This window comes from Manacus candei, unplaced genomic scaffold, assembly GCF_025592945.1.
Source record: "Manacus candei isolate 608988 ecotype Guabito, Panama unplaced genomic scaffold, ASM2559294v1 h1tg000053l, whole genome shotgun sequence".
NCBI lineage: Eukaryota > Metazoa > Chordata > Aves > Passeriformes > Pipridae > Manacus > Manacus candei.
Genome location: NW_026138101.1, coordinates 499,472 through 521,860, shown reverse-complemented (window position 1 = coordinate 521,860; position 22,389 = coordinate 499,472). Strand labels below are relative to the sequence as shown.

General features: G+C 42.2%; 1 protein-coding gene across 4 annotated transcripts; it reads right to left on the bottom strand.

Annotated features, from left to right (window-relative positions):
- Positions 1-422: 422 nt before the first annotated feature.
- ZDHHC7 (zinc finger DHHC-type palmitoyltransferase 7) lies at positions 423-20,631 on the bottom strand. Of its 4 annotated transcripts, XM_051801799.1 has the most exons (9): positions 20,492-20,610; positions 20,049-20,104; positions 14,580-14,669; positions 12,007-12,329; positions 8,945-9,069; positions 5,264-5,360; positions 4,895-4,976; positions 3,594-3,724; positions 423-2,609 (listed from the first exon to the last, which is right to left on the bottom strand). In XM_051801799.1, the coding sequence occupies exons 4-9, from the start codon at positions 12,310-12,312 to the stop codon at positions 2,433-2,435; spliced, it is 918 nt and encodes a 305-aa protein (XP_051657759.1). In that variant the 5' UTR covers positions 12,313-12,329; positions 14,580-14,669; positions 20,049-20,104; positions 20,492-20,610; the 3' UTR covers positions 423-2,432. The 4 variants fall into 4 exon arrangements, with proteins under 4 accessions (XP_051657759.1, XP_051657757.1, XP_051657760.1 ...); XM_051801797.1 differs by lacking the exon at positions 20,049-20,104 and having other exon boundaries at positions 20,492-20,631; XM_051801800.1 differs by lacking the exons at positions 20,049-20,104; positions 20,492-20,610 and adding an exon at positions 19,517-19,575.
- Between the last annotated feature and the right edge of the window lie 1,758 nt (positions 20,632-22,389).

Below are 22,389 nucleotides of genomic sequence, written 5' to 3'. Positions count from 1 at the left end.
CAGTGGAAAAAGCCAACATTTGCACAGAGAAACTGGGGAATCCAAACCTGTATTTTACACAAATACCTTGGAAGTGCAAAGCCTGAAATACCACGCTAAGTTTTCCCATGTTTTCCCACTCTCCTCGTACAAACAGGGATGGAACAAGACAATCTTTAAGGTCCCTTCCAACCCAAACCATTCCATGGTTCTATAACAAGGATGCAGGAAAGAAAATGCCCAAGACCTAAGCAGGGTAGTGCAGCTTAATCCCCTTAATAAGCAGAGAAGCATCTTTAATTTGGAGGAATATCACCTGTCACTTGATATAAATAAATACAAATTACAAGCCAAAAGATGCAAGACAATTACCCTGAAGTTGTTCGGCCTAAACACATGTGAATATGAACATAGATGTGCAAAAAAAGTGACATATAGAGAAGTTAATCAACTAAGACTTCAATTCATTAGTTTATTTTTTTTTTACATTAAAAAAATTACAACAGAAGGGTTTGAAAAGCCAAGTAACCCGGATTTCATACACACACACACACTTGCTAAGTCACAGGGTTTAACTGCTTGGAGTGATATTTTCTGATTTCCATCATTAAACTTTATACACATTAAGAGCCTCATGATAAAGCCAGACACATTTTTTTTTCCCAAACTTTTAAGGTGTGCAACTGAATATGCACAAATTTTTGTGGCACTTCCAGCTTTCCCCTCAGCTACACGAGACACTTTTGTTCTTTTGACTGCAATTTCAGTGGATTTCCACCTAGGAATTCTCCAGCATCACACACCATCCCCCCCAGCAAAGTGAACATATTCCATAGTATTGCACAGTTTTGTTCACAGGGCCGTAGATAATCCATGGATCCCTCAGGAATTTCACCCACCCAGTAGTACAAAACCTGATGAAGCTGAATCAAGATGCCACAAACTGTTACAAAGAGATGGAGAAGCAGCTCACTGAAAAAAGAAAGTACAGCTTGTGCAGTGCATAAACATTGTAATGCAAGATTCTTCAGCACGTGGAACTGCTGGAGGTGGGACAGGTCATCAGTGCTACTGGCTGAGCAAAAGCAAGAACAGGACAATTTTAAGGCAAGTCCCAAAACAGGGAGCTATTTACTTTCTAGGCACGATTTCAAGCTATGCATCAAGGCTCCTGCTTTATCCTTTATATTGTCAGTGATTTATAGATTAACAGTAATACAAAAAAATAGTCTAAATGTAATTTTTAAAGAATCCACTTTTATCTGAATTTCATTACTTGCAGCTTGTATTATCATTACTTGCAGATTTATGAACATTTCTTAGCACTACTGTTGTTTGTCAGGCCCACATAAAGCAGTTCTAGATCTATATTGCTCTCATTTCCTCAGAGTAGTTTTGGTTGGAAATGGCTAAATTCAAAATAATTTGTTCTATTGCAGACGTTTCTACATTTAAGATGCATTGAAGTTGAGAAAGAGGCAACTCCCCTCTTTCCCCTGATGTCTTTGTCTAAGGGATCATTAACACCTTTCCTTCTAGGAAAAGTCTGTACAATAAAAAAGGGGCAGAGCAAGACCATACAAAGACAACTGTTTTCAGTGAATTCCCTCCATCTGCAGTACATTCTTTCAATCTCACACAGCAGGATACAGTCACTGGTCCCACTCATCCCTGCACAGGCCTAAGACACAAACTATCCACATCCAGTTCCCCTGGAATCAGTGATTTAAGGATTTGGGCAGGGTTTGGCCCACAGCCAGGAGTTGTTCAGGGAAGATTTAGCATTTCCCAAAATGCCAGAGGAGATGAACAGTGCCAACCACAGCCATGCTTCAGTGAGCCTGGGAAGACATTGGGCAGGGGGTGACAGTGCCTGTGCTGTGCAGTGCTGGGCACCAGTCCCTGGAGTCACTTGCATATGAGGAATGTGTGCCTGGAGAGGGACACAGGAGTACAGCTCTGTTTATTAGGACAAGCTGAAAAATGAGAACTGAGCAAAGCACTATTCCCTGAAATCTGGATTTAGAAGGCTAAGTCTCATTGGAGATCAACTTCCACCCTAATGCTCCTCCCTCTGATTGACAACTGCACCTAAGGATATACTTCTTATAAAAACACACAGGTAATTCCCCAAACATTTATCAAATAAAAAGGGTTTAACAAAAAATGGGTAAGTAATCTCATAAAATAAATTACAGTAGCATGACAACATTTGGCTTCTTTAGTGTGACCACGTGCTTTTCCTCTGGTATCTTGCTGTTCAGACCATTGCAGATCCAGTTCCTGTCTCTGAATTAATGAGATGTCTGTGACAATAAACGTAGAAAACTCTGCTTGCTACAAGCAAATGTCTGATATCAGTTTCACCTGGTCACAGATTATATGTAGACAGCCTTCTCTGGCCCCAAAATAAATATTATATAGAATTCTTGCAAGTTCCAGCATATTTAGGCTCAAACAGAAAACTCAGGTCCTCCTTTCTTTCCTCTCAGTAGAAGTCGCCTGATCCGAAATCCTGCAAAGGGATTGATCCACAGGAGTGAAGGCTGACCCCCAAAAACTGATTTCATCCCTTCCCAGCGGAGTCTCCTCTCCCATGTTGGCTTTTCACTCTTCAGTCTTTCGATCTCCTGTATATAAACACGTACTGGTGAGCCCAAAGCTTAGTAAAATATAATATCTGTCATCAAAACTCATTTTGCATTTTTATTGTGGAGTTACTGAGCTGATTAGTTCCTTATTCTTTCACTTATTTAGTAAGGAAAAAATCAGAAATTTTTTTAGCCCTGTGGGTACAGGGCAGAGGACTTAGAATACTAAATGTACAAGAAGGTTTGTCTATCTGTATCTCTTTCCCCCTCAAGCTAAAAGGTAAAATGACCAGAAAAGCTGATGTTACAGTAGAGAGTCCACATGTAATAAACCTACACTACAAGCTGTTTACTTAATTAATGAAACCAGACAATAAGGCTCCTGCATTGCAATTACTGGAGCCAGGATTACTCTCTCAAATGCATTATTCTGATGATCATTTTTTTGTACTTCCCACTAATGAAGGCTCAATATTTACCAACTGTTTTTCACAGTTGTTCCTCAGTACAGAAATACACTTTTAAACAGCCTCACAGGAGAAAATGCTGAACAGTCACAGGATTCAAATTCCTTATGTTTCTAGTTAATTGCCCATCCCAAAACATGCTCTGAAGGTGTAACACTGCAGATCTAAGGCCTAAACAATGCTTATCCTGTAACCAAGTGTATCAAAGTGAAGTGTGAAGGGCTGAGACAGAACAGCTACTTTAAGTGTAAACCTGAGAAAAATCAGACACTTCCCATGACACATCCCAGGAGTTTGTGAGAGTTAAGAAGTGAAAGTCAAAACTGAAGTCAGAAGCTGTGCAATCTTTGTCATTGATGTGTGTCAGAAAAACAAACAGCACAGTAACTTCTGTTAAAAAGCAACCCCCAAGAAAGGATGTCAATCCTTGCAACTGCAGAAAATAAAAATGAGCTATTTCAGGTTGGCAATTTCCTCCTCATGCAATAAAACAATATCTAATCACATCTCCCCAGAGTTACTGTTATAGGATACAAAAAAAGCAGAGGTTTTTTACCGTTTCATCGTTGCATATTGAGTGGATTTGGGTGCCAAACATGACTGCGGTGAAAGTGAGAAACAGAAAACCCTCAAGGCACAAGAAGATCATCAGGATCACAGTTACAGGTGGGGAGAAGTCACTGCATTCTGTGAAAATGATACATGTAGTTATAAATAACTCAAAAGAAAAAAACCTACAGAGCACATTATAAATATCTGACATTTGAAACAATATTTCACAATTGAAACAAACTTCTAATTTCTGGCACTGCAGCAGCTCTATTTGCTGAGCAAGGAAATAAAGAATTTCATGGAAGTAACACTTCTGGCTTCCTGTAAGGCACGAGATACCATTTCTGGTATTTCAAGGATATCAAATAGATGTTTGCACATGAAGTGATTTAAGTGCTCAGAACTGCACATGTGAGAGCAGCTTGGAGTTCCAGGCACGACAGCTGCTGTAAAAACCATCCCCACTGTCAGCTCTGACTTGCCAGTTAATACAGATGTTCCATTTGGCTGTGATTGCTTTATTCTCTTTTTTAATTCACCACACAAAGTAATCAGGTTCTGCCTTACACCTGACAGCGACATCTCTGGAGATCCTTTGGTCAACTGATTAACTCAATTATACTTAAACAAGGAAGAGATGGGATATATACAGGAGGCTGAATGTTTCAAGTAAAAAATGGACTAAGATTCCACCCATTTAATGAAATGTTCAGCAAAAAAAGTGTCACACAGATTTCCCTGTTGCTTCAGATACCAGGAAGAACACATAATCAACCATCTTCTGTCAAAAGCACACAACCAGAATGAGCACATTGGAACATTAGGAAATGCAAGTCAGAGGCCTAAACAAAAAATCTGGGACAGTTTAGGAAGTTTCTTTTCTACCAGAGCCCCACAGCTGGGTCCAGACAACAGAATGAGGGAGAAATTTGTCTAAATTTCAGATGTAATTCCCAGAATTGTGGTGGAACACGCAAAGCCCAGCTGGCAGCTTTAGGTGATACAGTGCTAAGGTGGCTGAGGACCAGCTCTGTTTCCTTCCTATTACAGAGGTAGTAAATTATTCTATGTGTAAAGGGTGTGAGAATGTCCTTGACAGTCACAGCTCTTACAGTGAATGCCTAAAGGAATGAGGGGAAAAAACAACAAAAGAAAAACAGGAGAAAGATGTACAATATGTTCAGGACCTCACTTAAAGATGTAACTCCTGCAATATTTCCTATGAGGGACTGAAATAGATGGAATGCTATGGCTTTTCCTTAATATCTGCTAGATTATGATAATGAAAGTTAGAGATTTGCTTACCAGTCCATTGCCCTCGGACACAGGAGAAGAACTGGAACCCACAGAGCACGAGAGCATGAGCTGAAATTAGGGCTATGTACATCTGGAAACAAGAGACAGCACCATTTCACTGACTGTTACTGCAGAGAACACAGCAAAATAAAGACTGCTTAAAATAACAGCATTATACAAGATTTAAATGAGTACGAGGAGAAATATCTTCCTGTTTGGAGAATAGTTGGCATAGAAGGAAAAAAAAACAAAACACCAAAACAACACCACAATTGTGCCCTTGAGCCGTTAGCTGGTACTAAGCACAACCAAAATTGTTATAATTAAGGTAGATTAAGACTGAATGTTGATTCAGACTGAATGTTGATTTTCACCCACCGTAAACAGAACAAAAAACCTCTGGTTTTTCTCCCCAACACAGTTGTTCACCCAGGGGCAGTGATGATCCATCTTTCGGATGCAGCGCTTGCAAATACTGGAAGAAAGGAAAAAAAAGGCTTCTGTTGGGAAATCACACCTCACATTTTAAAGCAGAAACAAGGGGATCCAGTGGTCACATGATGACATGCTGAAATAGTTCTTGACAAACTGTAAAACAGTGATTTTATTTGCATTTCTTTATAGAAACTGTTTGCTTGCTCACAACTCGGCTTTAGGTTGCTACAAAACTATAAGATCTTCTTCCCAAACCCTCCCCCAGTATTAATATGAGAATCATTCCATAACCAAATACACAATCAAGCAAATCCAGGCACTTCAGACACTTGTGGTACTGAATGAGCAAACCTCACATTCTCACTTCCTCTTGTTTTATGCACATTAAAGACAATCCAACCTCTGGTGCAAATGACATTTTTTATCAGTGCCTGTTACATCTGAAAATGCCAATACCAGAACTAAACACTGCAACAACTTTCTGGCACAGAAAAACAAGTATCACTCAAGGGAAGACATTCAGAAGGTTCTTCAAAAGATTTTCATTTCACCACCTGCTGCTGCAAGTTCAGCCTCTCATTTTCCTGAGCTCTGGGGGAAGGTGAGTTAACTCCAGGTACCATAACCATGCAAGACTCTTGATGTAACACAGAATCTGTGCTGCCACTCTAAAAACAATATTAATGTGAAGTGCTGAGTAAAATCATATCCAGACTCAATCAAGCTGAGCACTGGAGGATGTGAGGTGGGCAGGACTCACTTCTGCTCATTCAGAATTTCTCACAAGCCCACACAAAGCTCTCCAAGACATCAGATGTCTGGAACCCTGCCTTCATTCCCAATCTCACACTAACAAACTCACAGCAAGGCTTAAAACAGTGGTTCTGCCTTCTTCCTACCCCATCACTTGTATTTTATTCCTTCCATAGTGCAAGTACAGATGTTTATGCAGCAGGAGTTTGGGGAAGTCTAGGTCATTTCACTCCCACCCCACACAAGAGGCAGGAGCAGAACTGGTGGTGAGAACAAGGAGTTGTGGGTGAAGGAAGGTCTTCTCCAGCTGGGCACTGCTGCTGCAGGAACTCAGGCAGGTGCAACTGCACTTCTGAATGCCAAAGATAACATTCAGGAAGACACATCTAAAAATTGGTCTGGATAACAGATATCCACAGGAAGACTGATGGAAACATCTCAGTGACTTGACTCTCAGTGACAATTCCCCACACACAAATGCAGGTGCTCAGAACAGGCAGGAATATTGACAGCTGTGCTCCTTCAGTGAAATCCAAACCCCATTAACTCAGGACAAGACTCTTCCTTATGGTGAGAATGTTAACTGCTCAGTAAAATCTTGGTTTAATGCATTTCATAGATACTTAGCTGTAAATAGAAGTTTCTTGTCCCTTTTCCCATCACTAATGTGTATTATGAAACTATTTTTCTTCCTTAAAAGAACTGTTGCAGTGTTGCACAACAATTTTCATAACTACATCATAAGAGTCTCTTCTGTTAATAATTTACTACTCAAAACATGCACTGTGGCTTTGAGTGTAAGTATTTCCCAACAGGAACCAACTTCAATTTCCATTTTCAAGTCTCTTCTATTAGCAAATTGCCACTTTAAATACTTGGGACTAGACCATCCTTTTAATGTCCTTGGAATGGGTTTGTAAACCAATAAAAAATTGGCAGTATAATCAAAGAAACCTTTTTTCTATTTGATAACTTCTGCAGTGATAAATCTAGGGCAAAGAATCACATTAACAGAAACAAAGACAACTAAACCAGAAATCCAACTGCGGAGAAAAACATGAGAGCAGCCTTTCAAAAGGATACCACATACACTGTGAGCCTCTGGCTTTCCCTTTCACATGTTCTGTGCTTTGCCCTGAGCAAGCACCAAAATGCATCCTTTGCCCATGGAACATCTTACAGAATATTTTACCAAGGATTAAAACAGAAAAATTCGTAAGACACACTAAGCTGGGTCCCTAAACTAGTGCTTAGGGAAAACAAAGCCTTTGAAAGTATCAGAGATTTCCTTCACTGTAGACACTCTCCGTTCTTGCTCTGCTTTAACAATAAATGTTGCTCAAATTGTCTCTATGAACAATGGATTTGAGCCCCAGGCTCTCTGACACTCCAGCTTTTTTTTCTCCCATATTGAGAGTTAAACATATGATGTCTTCATTTAGGGTTCCTTCCAAATTAGTAAATCCCACCAGGACTGAAGATGTGAGAAACACTTCACACAGCTACCTGCAAAGTCTCTGTGGGAACTCACCTAAACATGAGATGAGAAAATGAGCAAGATCCCAGATCCAGCCCATGCTCAGCTGAGCTCTCAGGTGTCCCTTTGGCACATCCCCTGGACACGATGCCAGGCCATCTGAGCAGACTGCATGCAGCTATTTTGGATCCCCAGGGATTTACAGCTTCTATTCTGCCCCAAGAAAGCAGCTGTGCTGCTTCCACCCCCCAGCCCTGAGCACAGCTGTGCTCAGGGAACACTCCAGAGCTAATAAAGCCAAAGAACCAGACTCGCCGCAGGGGAGTGTCACTGCATCCCCGAGAAACCTACTGAAGGTAATTCCACACTTGACTATTTATCCATGAAACTTCTCTCTTCGCACTCCAGATACAAAAACCCACTCACAGCTGAGAGAAGAACAAGCTCCCAGTGCCAAGGCCGAGTGTTTCTAATGGAAAGAGCTCCTCGGGCGTGACGTTCACAGGGATTAGTGACACCCACCCAGACTCTGCATTCACAAACCACAAACCTGCAGAACAGTCTGAGAGCCCTGACAGGACTTCATCTGTCCTTTTGACAGGCACTAAAATTTAATGCTCCTCATAATTCAATCCACAGCACTCCCCACACCTAGAGAGAGCCACCAGAAACATTTACATATTTATGTAAGTCCTGATTATGCAGCCACTTCTATTTTCAGCTCTCACACAATAAACACTACAAAAGCAAATCCACACAGTGCCTGAAAACTCAAAAGATTTGAGGATTAATTAAAAATGGATGCATTTACTATCTCTTCCACAGCATGTTTAGTTCAAATTATCATCACTTCTGTCCTTACTAAAATGAATTTTCAATTTAACCGATTATTTATACAACCTTGGGAAAATAATCTGCCAATTCACATATAACCTCAAATGCATACGAAGAAATGACACAAATTAAAGTGATTGTTTAAAATTACTCTGTATTTTGTTAATTTAAGATTGCAGGAGTCATTTCTTCAATCAGCTTCTCTCAGAAAACTGAGATTCTTCTCTCTGCTCTGCATTACCCAGAATACAGCACAGTAATTGAAAGGATGCACAGGAAAAAATATTCACAGATCAAAAAGTATATTCACAGATCAAAAAGTATTTAAAACACCAGAGGACAATTATTGTTAAAACTCTTCGAGTCTCTTGCTCCTTTCCCCTCATTCACATTCATTTTTAGTCATAGTATATTACATTTATAAAATACTCTGCTATGTACGAATTTGGAAGTTTATTGGATACCAAAAGGAATTTGTGGGGGAAAAAAACCTAACATAAATATCAGTTGTTATTCCACAATTCAATATGCAGACCTGTTTAAAGCCCCCCCTGGCCTACCTGCAATGGTGTGCACGCTCAGGTTTGATACTACAGCACTTGGGACATTTGTAGATCACTTCTCCTGGTTTCAGTTGCAAATTATCCATGTATTCTTTAGTGGCATTTCCTTTGGGCACAGCCCCCTGAAATCATTTCAATTAGAGGAGAGAAAGCTTCTTAAATGGCATGAGAGCATTTAAAAATACCTTTCATAGACTTCATCCCAGCAACCTCAGGATAATTGCTGAAATAAGTTCATTTATTCAAAGCTAGTCTGCTATAAGCCCCAATCAATTCCAAATGAATAAATTACCTCTGTTTGACCTCAAATTCAGCTTCATTTCAGCAAGACTCATCTATGGCCAAGTATTAGCATAATTCTCATAGAATATACTGTCACCAGCTCACAGAAATGAAGGAGACACATCTTGACCTCCAGGTACATTATTTGCTGAGAAGTTACTCTGAATGTTTGTTGTGACATTTGATTATTGGGCCAAGCCATCCACAAAAGTTAAATCAGTAACTACTTGAAAGATGTTATTTCAAGTCTCTGAACCAGGGTTCAGCCACCTGCCCCATGCACACAAGTTTTTTAGAACCAACTGTCATCCCTTTTTCCTTAAACTTTTAGCTCGGATGCTGTTGGCAAGAACCACCACTGGCTTCTTTATTCTACATCTTGCATCCTCTGCTACCTTCTGCTGCTGGTAAAGTTTGTGTAGCTTCATGGTAAAGAGGGGAAGGAATTGATTCAGAAGAAAAATAACCCATCAGGAAAAGAAATTGATTTTTAGCTGAGCTGTTCATCACAGAGCTGCTGTTTGAACACAACTAGGAAGAGGAACAATATTAACCCAGAGCCTCCTGAGTTCAAAATCTAACTTTGGATCAGTAAGAAGAGAAAGGACAGCACCATTGTCCCCTTGCTCATTTATGGAGCTAAAGGCTTATCTGGGAGAGGAAGTGATTGTGAAATAAACTGGGATGTGACAAAGTGCAGGGACCTCTCTGTACCAACCCCTCCAGGTCAGCACTTCCTTCCCCCAGGGAGAGCCTTCTCTGGGTCAGTTTAAATCCCCTGCAACGTTCTGCAGTTCATTCTCACTCAAAAAAAGCCCACTGGGAACATCCTCACTCCATACACACACCTGAAGGAAGTTCTGGGACAGAATTAAGAAGCCAGCAGGCATTCAGATCCCATTCCAAAACACCTCTCTGCTTAGGCAGGAATTTTTTGTTGCCTATGGCCTGGAATAACAAACTTGTGTTTGTATTACCTGAGACACAGCCCAAGCCCTTCCCCAGACAAACTCTTTGGCCAAGTGCTGCTTCCAGCTTGAGCCAGTTGGCCCTTGAAGGGGTACAAACTGAGAGAGTTCCTCAAACACTCCTGGTGAACTCCTGAAGCGTATTTTGCAATATGAATGTTCCCATGGAGGTGAATACTTTGGTGTAAACATGGTGAATTACCTCAGAGAGAACTCCCAAGGCACAGATTTATCTTGCTCCAAGTAAATTTAGGCTTATAAAATGTCTCACATTGCCCTATTCACCTGTCACTAAGGGTGATAACTTAGCATTCTGCTGACAAAAATATGCTCTATTTCAAAAATGTCTTTCACAGTCTCAATCAGTCACCAATTCCTTTCCATGAAAAATCCATTTTTGTACTTAGAAGAATAAATTTAATTCACATATGTTTAGAGGCAGTTTATTCCTTTCTTCTTTCAATCTTAGTTTCTATCACACAGTTGTGTTTTCCATTCTGGGAGTCAGCAGAAAAGGAACAGAGGCAAAAAGCAGTGACTCATCTCAATTTTTATCATGTTTTATCCATAGAGAACAACACAGGTCTAGAAAGACACCCAGTTTTACCAGGACGTATTTTTAAGCAATCCATCCTTAAACCATTGACTTTCTTACTGTGACAGTTTGTAGAAGTTGTAATATTTCATCACTGGGTGTGGGTTCAGAGTAAATCAGAGACCTAGAAAATCATTAACTACAATGCCCTGCTGACTTTTTGAACACTCCCATAACTTCTCTCTACACTGTTATTGTCTTAAAAATCTGGAGAAAATAGATGAATTTCCCCTCAGCTCTCCTTCCCTGAATTTATTCCCTAAAAAAAAATAATAGATTTTAGTACAAAATGAACTAGTTAATGTCTTGGAGAATAAAAGTCTTATTAAGCACTTCCAAGAGTTCTTACACCTACACTGTTTCAACGTGTGTTCAACTCAAACCTCCCTTCCCTGTGACTCCAAACACCTACAGACAATAATGCAGGAATCATGTAGGACAGTGGTTCTTACTTTATGCCAGTGTGTGACTGGGGTTTTGCAGCTTGTCTACCTCTAAAAGCTCTTTCATGTGCCTTAAATGGAAAAAAACATTTCAAATGGCACAACAGGATGAAGGTATACAAGTTTTGAAAATATATCTGATGAAAAAATACTAGAAAAGAATAGGACAGAGAAGACTAAAGCTTTATTAGCTTTTTCAGGGCCTGGGTTAATATTTTACAAAGAAACTGTATTTTCCATGAGTCTAATTACTCATAAATTAATTTTAAATTGACTCATGCTTTATGGTTTCATTAATAGAACAACAGGACAGGTACAGATATCATGCCATCAACCTTGAAGGTTTTGAGTCTGACACTCCTTTTCCCAGCAGGAGAAGACTGATCTGGCTTCTCCAAACTTTTCTGCAAATCACAGTCACAGACTGTGCCAAGTTGGAAGGGATCCACAAGGATCATGGAGTCCAACTCCTGGCCCTGCACAGGACCATCCCCAAGAGTCACACCATGAGTGAGAGTATCATCCAAATGCTCCTTGAGCTCTGTCAGCTTTGGTGCTGTGCCCACTGCCCTGGGGAGCCTGTTCAGTGCCCAACCACCCTCTGGGGGAAGAACTTTTTCTAATATCCAACCTAAACCTCCCCTGACAACTTCAGGCCATTCCTTTGGGTCCTGTCACTGGTCCCCACAGAGAAGAGATTAGTGCCTGCCCCCCTGTTCCCCTCACAAAGAAGTGGAACAATCCAATGCCAAGGAGCTCTTGGATACTTACTGGATCCGTCAGCATAGTCCTCAGGTGTGACGACAACGCGAGCACTGCCAAGCAGTTAAAGAGAACCCCGTTGATCACTGAGTACCAAAAGTCTTTGGAAGGCAGCAACATGACAAAAGTCACTACAAAGTCTGCATAGACAACCAGGAGCCAGGTCATGATGGCACAGACCATCCCACAGCCATCCCTGATGAACCAGACCCTCTCTGCCATGTCGGCCTCCGAGGACGAGGAGTCGTAGCTCTCATTGTCGGCGAGAAGAGGGTGGTGCTCGACATCCCGGAACCTGTGCCCTGATGACTGCATGGTTTGCTGGCCTTGCCCTGCAGGAACCAAACAGACCATCATTGTTATTATCATCATCATCATTTTTGAAATCCAAGTGGCTCTAGTCCGTTGTTTCTGGAAGATAAAACGTATCCAAGTTCGAAACAGATTACTGAGATGTTTTTTGGATCCAAACCTGAACAATTCTATGGCTACAGAAGGATGAAATAAGAAAGAAAGGATTTAGTTTTCAGTTCTTTAGGTTTTAGTTTTTAAGATTTAGGTTTTATTTCTCATTATTCTACTCTGATTTCGTTGGCAATAAATTAAGCTGATTTCCCCAGGTCAAGCCTATTTTGCCTGTGATGGTCATTGCTGAGTGAGCTCTCCCTGCCCTTACCTTGATCCATGAGCCTTTTGTTGTATTTTCTCTGCCCCTGCCCTTATCTTGACCCACAAGCCTTCTGTTATATTTTCTCTCCCCTGCCCAGCAGAGGAGAGGAGTCACAGACCAGCCTTGGGGGGAGTCCAGACAGGGTCCCCCCAGCACAAACACAGAACTTTAGTGCCTGAAAAAAGGATTTTAGAATGATTTCATTTCCACCTTGCTGTGCCCATAAACCCTTCTTCCTCTTCTGCTAAAAAGCACAGCCACTCCCTTCTATCTCGAACTAAAATGGCAAAGTCTTCATTAAATTACAACTCATGTCTCCCTGAAAACAGCAAATTATGGCACCAGACTGTTCACTTTTCATTCGGCTCCAGCAACTGAGGGAAGAGCAGAAAGGAAAAACAGAATGGAAATAAAGCTGTTCTAATACATTGCTCACAACAAACAACACAGCAAGTTAGAAAGCAGCTAAATTTGTTGACAAAAGTGCTATTGTTTTGGAAAAACCACAAGCCTGTTACAAAGATATATTGGATAACTTACAAAATGGTCTCAGATCAGACCAAACTTAAGGGAAACAAATGGTAGTGGTTAAATTAGCATGGCAGTGGATTGCATGAATCAGATTTTCAAAGAACACATTAATTAATTTAATTCTGTGAAAACTCTTTTAGGGCTTTGTTGCCGTTCCAATGTGGAACAAAAACAAGACTTGAAACCTTAAGAGTTCTCATGAAAACAGAATTATGTTCCAGAGAAGCAAAGATACAGAATGGCAGAACTGAAGTGCTACCAACAAACAGGAGACAAATTAAAGCTTAAACATTATGCCTCAAGACTACCCTGCTGCTTTAAAAGTATACTGTGTTCTAAAAATCATATTGATTCATGCTATTAAAGGCCACGTCTGAGAGAAACCTGAGAGCATTTATATTGATTTATGACAGCCATGCAGAGCTCTCTGTTCTTCTCCCTTATTAATGGTAGCCTATTATATGACTGGTAGGAATTATGGCACTTCAATTTCCATCCCAAGACCTTGAATATGGGATCACTCTGTTCCTCCAGAATGGTCTGAGTGACCACTACCAGGTAAAGAGACTCGCACTGAGGTTGTTTTTGATGAAGATGTGTCTGTCTACAACCTTTAAAAAACTGTATCAGGAATCAGAGAAACATATTCTGCCCAGTAAATCCTTCTGATCCTTACACATTAATGCTAGAACTAGGCAGGAACGATCCAAAGAACTAGAAATGAAAATAAGGATCTGCAGGCTGCAGCACAGATCTGAGAGCAACTGCTAAAATAGCTGGGAAATTCCTGGGACACGGTGACACGTCTGAAGGACACATTACCTGGTTGTGAAACAGCACAACTGAAGCACAGCTCTGGTGCTTGGATCTAGTACAATTTCTATAGTTAAACTGTGTTTTCTGTCCACACATTGGGTTTTTTATGGACAAAAATCCCCCTTCTTGCCACAGTGCAGCTACTAAGCCATGGATGAAGGTAGTCACACACTAGAAAAATACCTTAAAAATTAACAAACTTCACCTCACTTGAACCCAAGTCAAGCTTGACTTAACCTAGATAAGGTCCTCTTTTCAGCCACTTCAAATTATCCCAATCTTTTTAAGTGTTTGTAGTTCAAAATTACAATCTATGCCAATTAAGTTCAATAGCACTTTGGGATATCCACCACCCTTTGTGGTCAAAAAAAAAAATCCAAGTTTCATAACCCTACATAATTGGCACCTGGATATAAAGACAATGTGGCAAATCAGTTATTATTTCATCGAAAATGGGTTTATACAACTTTTGAGAAATGTTTTAAGAATGGAACGGCACAAAATAACTATTCATTTTGTTTAACCAAGAAATTTTTTAAAACAACAGAAAGTAGACCCCACATACCTCCCAAATGTTTTGTATGTTATTGTGACATCCTGTCCCTCCTTTGGGCTATCCCAGGCTATTCATATATGCAGTCATATCTAATGTAATCTGAAAAGACATCACACCAAACTGATCAGTAAAGCTTCCTCAGGAAAACAGTGTTAAACACAAATAAGAGACATCAATAGCAGGACTTCGAAATACTCTGCATGTACCTCCAATGAAAAAGCTTGTATTTTATTTTAAAAACCAGGCACTTGAAAGCTTGAAATTTTTAGCTGTTAACTTTTGGAAATCACCACATGGCATGTGGAGCAGGACTGCAGCACAAAACCTTGTGTTACATTTCTATTTGGGGAAGAGAACAGAAGAGGTGTGGGCCTGAATTTCTGTCTGACTAAAGCTGGCTAAAGAAGTACTCAGGTTTGTTTCCTCAGTTGTTTTATTTTCCAGTATTTAAAGTAAATTTTTGTGACATGGAAATCGCTCTCCGTTGGGCGGTTAATTTAAATTAATATATTTTGAGGGTAACATAAGGATTCTGACTTTTAAGAACTATGGAAAATACAAAGTCACTTTTTGCAAAGTAAAGCTTCTGAAACCAGCTTGTTTGAAAAAGATACTCCAAATACAACATTCCTGATGGAGTTCCTCACTATTCATTTTCAAATTTTCCCAATTCAAGGGGAATTATACAAATGCAAATTTCCCCTGAAAAGGAGAAGCCTCCTGCCTTATTTAAACAAACTCATATATTCCATTGCAAAACTAAAAGATAATGGAAGTGCTTCTTATGCACATATCAGAATTATAGAATAGTTTGAGTTGAAAGGGACCTTTAAATGCCATCTAGTCCAACCCCCCCTGCAATGAGCAGGGACATCCTGTTCCACTAGAACAGGTTGCTCCAAGTCCCATCAAAAGCTGGTCTTGAACATTTCCAGGGATGGAGCATCTACAGCCTCTCTGAGCTACCTGTGCCAGGGCCTCACCACTCTCATTAAAAAAAAGCTTCTTCCTTATATCTAATCTAAACTGACTCTCTTTTAGTTTAAAAATGCCTATATTATACAGAACTGCATGAAGCTACTGATTGCTTTCCGGTTTGCTTTACAAAGAAGCTTTTACATCTTTGTTAAACTTCACAATATTGTGAAATCCCCCCCATTAAGTTGTCAGTGACATGGCATTTTGTGGCAGCTGAGCAGAAGCACAGCAGCAGTCAGGGTGAGCGGATCACGTTAATTTGCAGTGTCACCCACCCCTTCTGAGCTGGAGATGACAGGCAATAGAAGATGCCACTGCTCAGCCTCTGCAGGTGAAATATTCCAGTCACAGTGATCAGCTGGAATTGCAAACAGAGAATTTATTGACAAGAACGGGCCGTGATTTGCTCGGTCAGTTCCCTAATCCCGACTGCAATCCTGTGCAAGAGCTAGGTTTATCACAGCCTCGCCACTCACTGCTTATGTGGAAGTGCCACCCCAGTTCAGCTTTTGCAAGAATAATAGATTTAGTCATTCTCATGTGATTTTCCCCTCTCCTTCTCCTCCCCAGCTGCCTAGAACCCCCCACCTTGGTCCTTCCAAGGATGGAGGATCAATGTTTGAAAGCACTCAGACTTGACCAAGAGCTCAGCATCCCCACTGAGATGCTCCCAGCTCTGCTCCACTGTTCATTTATTTGCTATTTTGTTATTTATTTGCTTCAATGCCTGTCCTAACCAAATTTACACCGAGTCTTTGTTGTGTAATTACAGTACAAAAGGACAAAGCATTACTCTTCAACCTAATACTCCAAGCAATAGCTTTTAATTGGACCTTTTAAAAATCTTTATCTAGCACTTGAAGATAACACTAAATTATTCAATGCCTCATGCACAATGTCATCTGTTTGCACAGATGGTTATATTAAAACTGATCCCATCCAGTTCCACTCTCAAGGGTTTCCCAAAATTCTCAGGTTGACAATGTCTCATCTGACCCACACCTCACTGTAAATGAAACATAAGCCTGAAATGCAGACACATTATTGGAAAAAAACACCCACTTTTGAAGAAGTGGCATTATAAACTCATGATCACTGGGAACATGGTCTTGTAAAATGACTGTGCCTAGGATGTGTTTGCTCAAAGCTTACCAAGGGCATTAGGAAGACAAATGGCACAACGTAACTAATTGTATCATAAGACCCCTGTGCTGATAATTAAATTTTTAAAAAGCCACTTCAGGGTTAAGCACAGTCCTTTTCCTTGCTATTTTCTAAGGAAGAAAGGAAAAGCACTGTTGCATGAAAAAAACCCTAATTTATCTGTATTTTTTTTCAACAGATACAAAGATAAAAATTCATACACAGGCTATAATCCACCAGCTGCCAAAGCCTGAACCTTTTTTGGTCACCTTTTCCTTCAAGCTACACAACAGACAGTTCCTAAGATTCCTCAAATTTCAGTGACAATGCCTTTATTTCAACATTTCTGATTTTATGGCAGTAAGTCAATAGTTGTAAGGACACTAACACATATTGATTGCACAGTAGACTAATAATCCCACTTACATACATAAATCCTACCTAGAAGCCACAGGTAAAAATCAAAAATCAAAATTACAGAACTCACTATAAGGTTACAGCATAAACATTAACTTCAGTAACTGCAGAAATTCTAAGTAAAACAGGTAAACCTTCTACTGCATCCAATTGCATGGGCAATTTGGACCATTCAGTGCTGACAGATAAATATCCATCAGATAATGACTGCACACAGTCATGCCTAATTTAGATGAATAACCTCCTTTTTACTACAGATCCAGGCAAGCCAAGCTGCAAAGCCATTTAACAAGTAAACAGTGGCTTGTTTCAATTCTTTCCCAGTGACTGGTCCAGCAGACACCTCCCAGCAAACAAATAAACTACTCCAATAGCTCCATCACCCAGTAAATGCACTGGAAGCCCTTTAGCTCAGCCCAGCAACAGCCTCCCCTGGACCAGGACCTCGTTCTCCAGTGCCCAGGTCCACCTTCCTCAGTGCCCACGTTGTGGAGGAACAGCTGGAATAGTGGGGATTCAGAGGAACCAGTCCACCACCAACAGTCCCAGCTCAGGCCTGACAGACTCAACTCCTGCTAGCTGTAATTACTAAGGTATGGGCCCAGTTTCAGGGATCTGGGACTTTGGAAAAGCTGAAACACCCTGTGATGGAGAACCATGATACAACCTCCAGAGTGTTATTATCAGTTTATTCCCAAAGCTCTGCCAGGGGAGGTTTAGGTTGGATATTAGGAAGAAATTTTTTACAGAGAGAGTAATCAGACATTGGAATGAGCTGCCCAGGGAAGTGTTGGATTCACCATCCCTGGATGTGGCATCAGTGCCATGGTCTGGGAACCACGGCGGGGTTGGATCAAGGGTTGGACTTGATGATCTCAGAGGTCTTTTCCAACCTGGTTGATGCTATGAAATCTATCCCATACCCTCAGTGGCACGGCTTATCATCTCTCTAAATTCTTGTTGCTTTTGCTCTAATTTAATATAATTTATACTGTATTTATCTCTTCAATTTCCCATTTATGCCTTGTAGTCCTTTCCTTGTACTGGTCCATATCTGCTCTACACAGGGACACTTCTCAGTGGGAACATGGAATTAATGTGATGCTGTTTACATACAACACATTCAACAGAATCTTCAGCAAGTACATATTTAACACAGTCAAGTTTCTCCTTATGCCAGTCTCTTATTACACAGTCAGTGCCAGTCCATGGGGAAACACTGGAATTGTTTCTTTTCAGCTTTGAAAGGGATGTGCTGCTTCTAAATAACCTGAGAAAAAGGGTATATAGAAGTACTGAGACATAAATATGAATGTCTTACTGGGAAGCTGGTCATCTAATTACTTGTATCTTTTTTCAAACTGAAAGAGAGGAAATTTAGTTTAGATAATAAATTCTTCCCTGTGAGGGTGGTGAGGCCCTGGCACAGGTTGCCCAGAGAAGTTCTGGATGCCCCATCCCTGGAAGTGTCCAAGGCCAGGCTGGATGGAGCTCTGAGTAGCCTGATCTAGTTGAAGATGTTCCCACAAGGGGGTTGGAATGAGATGATCTTTAACCCAAACCAATCTATGATTTATGCCAGCAGCATCACCCTCAAAAAACAGCAATGAGAATTCAGGGTAAAGCAAGGTATGAAAAAGTAAAGAAAAAAAAACTATGCATGTCTTCAGAATATATATTTATACAAAGTATTAGACAGCTTTGCTATAAGAAATAAAACCAATAGATTCTTGATATCAAGTCACTTTTCCATAAGCACAATGTTCAGCAGGACGTTTTTTCAGTAACACATTTTTCCCCCGCGCGAAAGTCAAAGAAAACATCTTTCACAAGACTCTGGTGCCAGGCAGAGAAAGACACTATCTGATACACCAAGAGCTCACTGAGGTACAACACCAAGGACAGAACACTTCTGGGTTGAACAACCTTCACCTGAGAAGGACACGAACACAATCTATGGCTGGGCTTTGAATCCGACCTCCTTTGGAACAGGGCCACAGGCTCAAATTCAGATTAGACTCCACAAAGCTACGTGCTTGTAGCAGTATCAGCATTGTTATGTGAAAGCTGGAAGTTTTACTCCTTTGCCAACAGCAACTGGATGAATCACATTCTACTTTAAATTTTTTAATTCCAATTTCTGCCTTCATCAGTACCTGCTCTACCCTCACACTCAACTGAAGGCAGCTCGGGTATCACATATACTGATTGCACTGGGATATCAAGCTGGCAAACACATTTTTATGTCAGCTATTATATCCACACAGGATTCTTCCTTCCAGGTTCCAAAAAATAATGTTAGAGGTCAAAGCTGAACTCTTTTCACTAGCAACTTTCAATATTGATTAAAGGAATGTTAAAGCCTTTGTTTCAGTCGTTTCTCATATCAAACACACATAAAGCCTTACATTTCCTCGATGTTCCTCATCTTCAGCCTTTCACCTGCTGCAGAATTCAAACAATTCACTTTCCTTATGAGTTCTCTGTCCTCATAAAAGGCATAAAAAAGAAATCCATCAGATCCATACGATACAAAATATACTGTTAAAGAGAAACCAAGGAAGTTTCGGACAGATGAAAAGTATTATCAATTCTTTTTAGCCACAAAGAGCTTTCAGCTATTTAACTCTAATCTCAAACCGCTAAAATTTCACATCAGTTTCATCTCCTAATGAATCAGCGCAGCATCTTTTTATCTGTAAATGTTCAAAGTTGGAGAGCATCCACTTCAAAAGGTCTAATTTAAGTCTGTTAATGTGAATAGTCACGGCGCCTTCAACCTAATTATGTCTCCAGCAAAGCAAACAGTTACATCACTGCAATTCTGCATCCTGATACCACCACATAAGTGTATATTCAGTATAGAAATTCAGTATAGAAAGCAGTCAGTGTTCTCTTTTTCATGGCACAGATCACACACGCCGCGCTGCACCAACCTACCCTCTCATTTAGGAGCTATTTGCATCCCCACTTCCTGCAAGCGCCGTCCTTCACTCCTGGAAATCAGGAAAACCAGCACCGCGTAAATCAGCGAAACTCCCCGGAGCGAGAGCCGGGGCACGGCCGGGAAGGTGGGGAGGGGAATGAGGAGCTGCTCCCTCCCCTTCCCGCTTCCCCGAGACTCCGCGCTGGGGCTCAGGGACACGGCCGGGCGCTGGGCTGGTTACGGATTATTTTAATAAATAAAAAAAAAAGCGGCAGGACCCCCCAAACCACCCCATTAACTGACCCCAAACAGCAAAACAGCAGCAGGGCGGGGAGGAAGGGAGGGCGCCCAGCCCTCGGCCCGGCGCAAGGCGGATCATCGCCAGTAACCTTCCGCGCTCGCCCTTCGCGGGGCCACCGCGCCGCCTCCCGCGGGGAACGGAGGGGAGCGGATTTACCTCAGCAGCGGCAGCAACAGCAGCATGAGGAGCCGCGGCGCTGGCCCCGCTCCCTGGGCGCGGAGGGGCGCTGGGGCCGCGCCCCCGCCGCTGGAGCCCCGCGCCCGCCGCCACCGCGCCCGCGGAGCCCTCGGAGCCCGGAAGCGGGAGGGGAGAGGCGGCGCTTCCGCGGGAGGCGGAAGGGGCGCGCGCGGCCCCTGCGCAGGCGCGGAGGGGAGGGGAGAGGAGGGAGGGGAGGGGAGAGGAGGGGAGGGAGGGGAGAGGAGGGAGGGGCGGGCGCGCCCTTGTGGCGTCCGCCCTGAGGGCAGCGGCTGGAGCGACCGGAGTGTCACGGCTCCGTGTGTGAAATCGCAGAGTCACAGAATGCGTTGGGTCGGAGGGGACCTTAGAGCTCATCCAGTTTCACCCCCTGCCATGGGAAGGGACGCCTTCCATCAGAGCAGGTTGCTCCCAAGCCCCGTCCAACCTGGCCTTGGACACTTCCAGGGATGGGGCAGCCACAGCTTCTCTGGGCAGCCTGTGCCAGGGCATCAACACCTTCATAGGGGAGAACTTCCTCCTACATATCTCATCTAAATTTACCCTCTGCCAGTGTGAAGCCATTCTCCATGCCCTTGTCCAAAGTCCCTCTCTTGTCTCCCATCTCCCTTTAGGTGCTGGAAGGCCACAGTTGGGTCAGTCCCCCCACAGCTTCTCTTTTACAAGTTGAACGATCCCCATTCACTCGGCCTTTCCTCATAGCAGAGCTGCTCCATCCTTCTGATCATTTTAGTGCCTCCTCTGGACTTGCTCCAACAGCTCCATGTCGTCCTGATGTTCCCCAGGGCTGGAGGCAGCTCTGCAGGTGGGGCCTCACCCAAGCAGGGCAGAATCCCCCCTCCCCTGCTGCCCACACTGTGGGATCAGCCCAGGATTTGGGGTTTCTGGGCTAGGTCATGTCCAGCCTCTCACCCACCAGCCCCCCCAGGTCCTTTCCCCCAGGGCTGCTCTCCATCTGTTCATCCCAGCCTGGATTGATCCCGGGGATGCCCCGACCCTGGTGCAGCACCAGCACTTGGTCTCGTTAAACCACATGAGATTCCCATGGGCACACTCACAGTTTGAGAGTAAAATTGGATTTGTAGGCTGCTGAGTGATTCCTCATGGTTTTACTGCTTCCCTGTGGGAGCAGGTGCTGGTCACAGCCTTGCCTGCATCCCTGTGGAGTCTCCATCCCCAGCAGCAATGCCTCTACCTGCCCCTGCCATAATTGAACACGGATGCAGTGGGTTTTACTTCAATTCCTCTTTGAAGGGTTTTTGCTTTATGTCTACACATGTTTTCGTGGTCATATTTCATTACAGTCCCTCCTTACCTCGTTACAGAGATGGAAACCTCATCCCTGGACAGGTTGGACAGGGCTTGGAGCAACCTGGTCTAGTGATAGGTGTCCCTGCCCATGGCAGGGGTTTGGAATAAGACGAGCTTTAAGGTCCCTTCCAAGCAAAACCATTCTGTGATTCTACAATTCTACTTTAAGGAGTCTTAGGAAGGTGATTTGGCACCTAATTCAAGAGCATGTTCAGTGGTTGTTCACTAACTTTGGTCAATCCAGGTTTCACCATTGGTAGTTAAATAGTTTTATATGGAAATAATACTACATGACACTGATTCAGAACCTTCCACTGCATATTAGGAAAAATATAGACCCAGTAGCTTTAAAAATTAGATGCAAAATAGCAAATCCTGCAGAGTGTGAGTTGAGGGTATTTTTATACACATAAAAAAGCTGAGGGATGGCAAACAGAAATGATGACAACTCAGGCACACTTCTACATGATTTTTTGCTTGTAGCATGACCACCATCTAGTGGGACACAGGCAGCCAGTGCATAAGGGCTTGTGTGTGCTGGTAAGTGC

Bases quoted from the DNA above. Each gene is read 5' to 3' on its own strand.
- ZDHHC7 (XM_051801797.1), bottom strand. From the start codon at position 12,312: ATGCAGTCATCAGGGCACAGGTTCCGGGATGTCGAGCACCACCCTCTT. The intron at 4,977-5,263 runs GTGGGTGAAAAT...TCTTGTTTCCAG, and splicing joins GGTTTTTTGTTCTGTTTACG to ATGTACATAGCCCTAATTTC. The intron at 2,610-3,593 runs GTAAAAAACCTC...GTTTATATACAG, and splicing joins CAATATGCAACGATGAAACG to GAGATCGAAAGACTGAAGAG.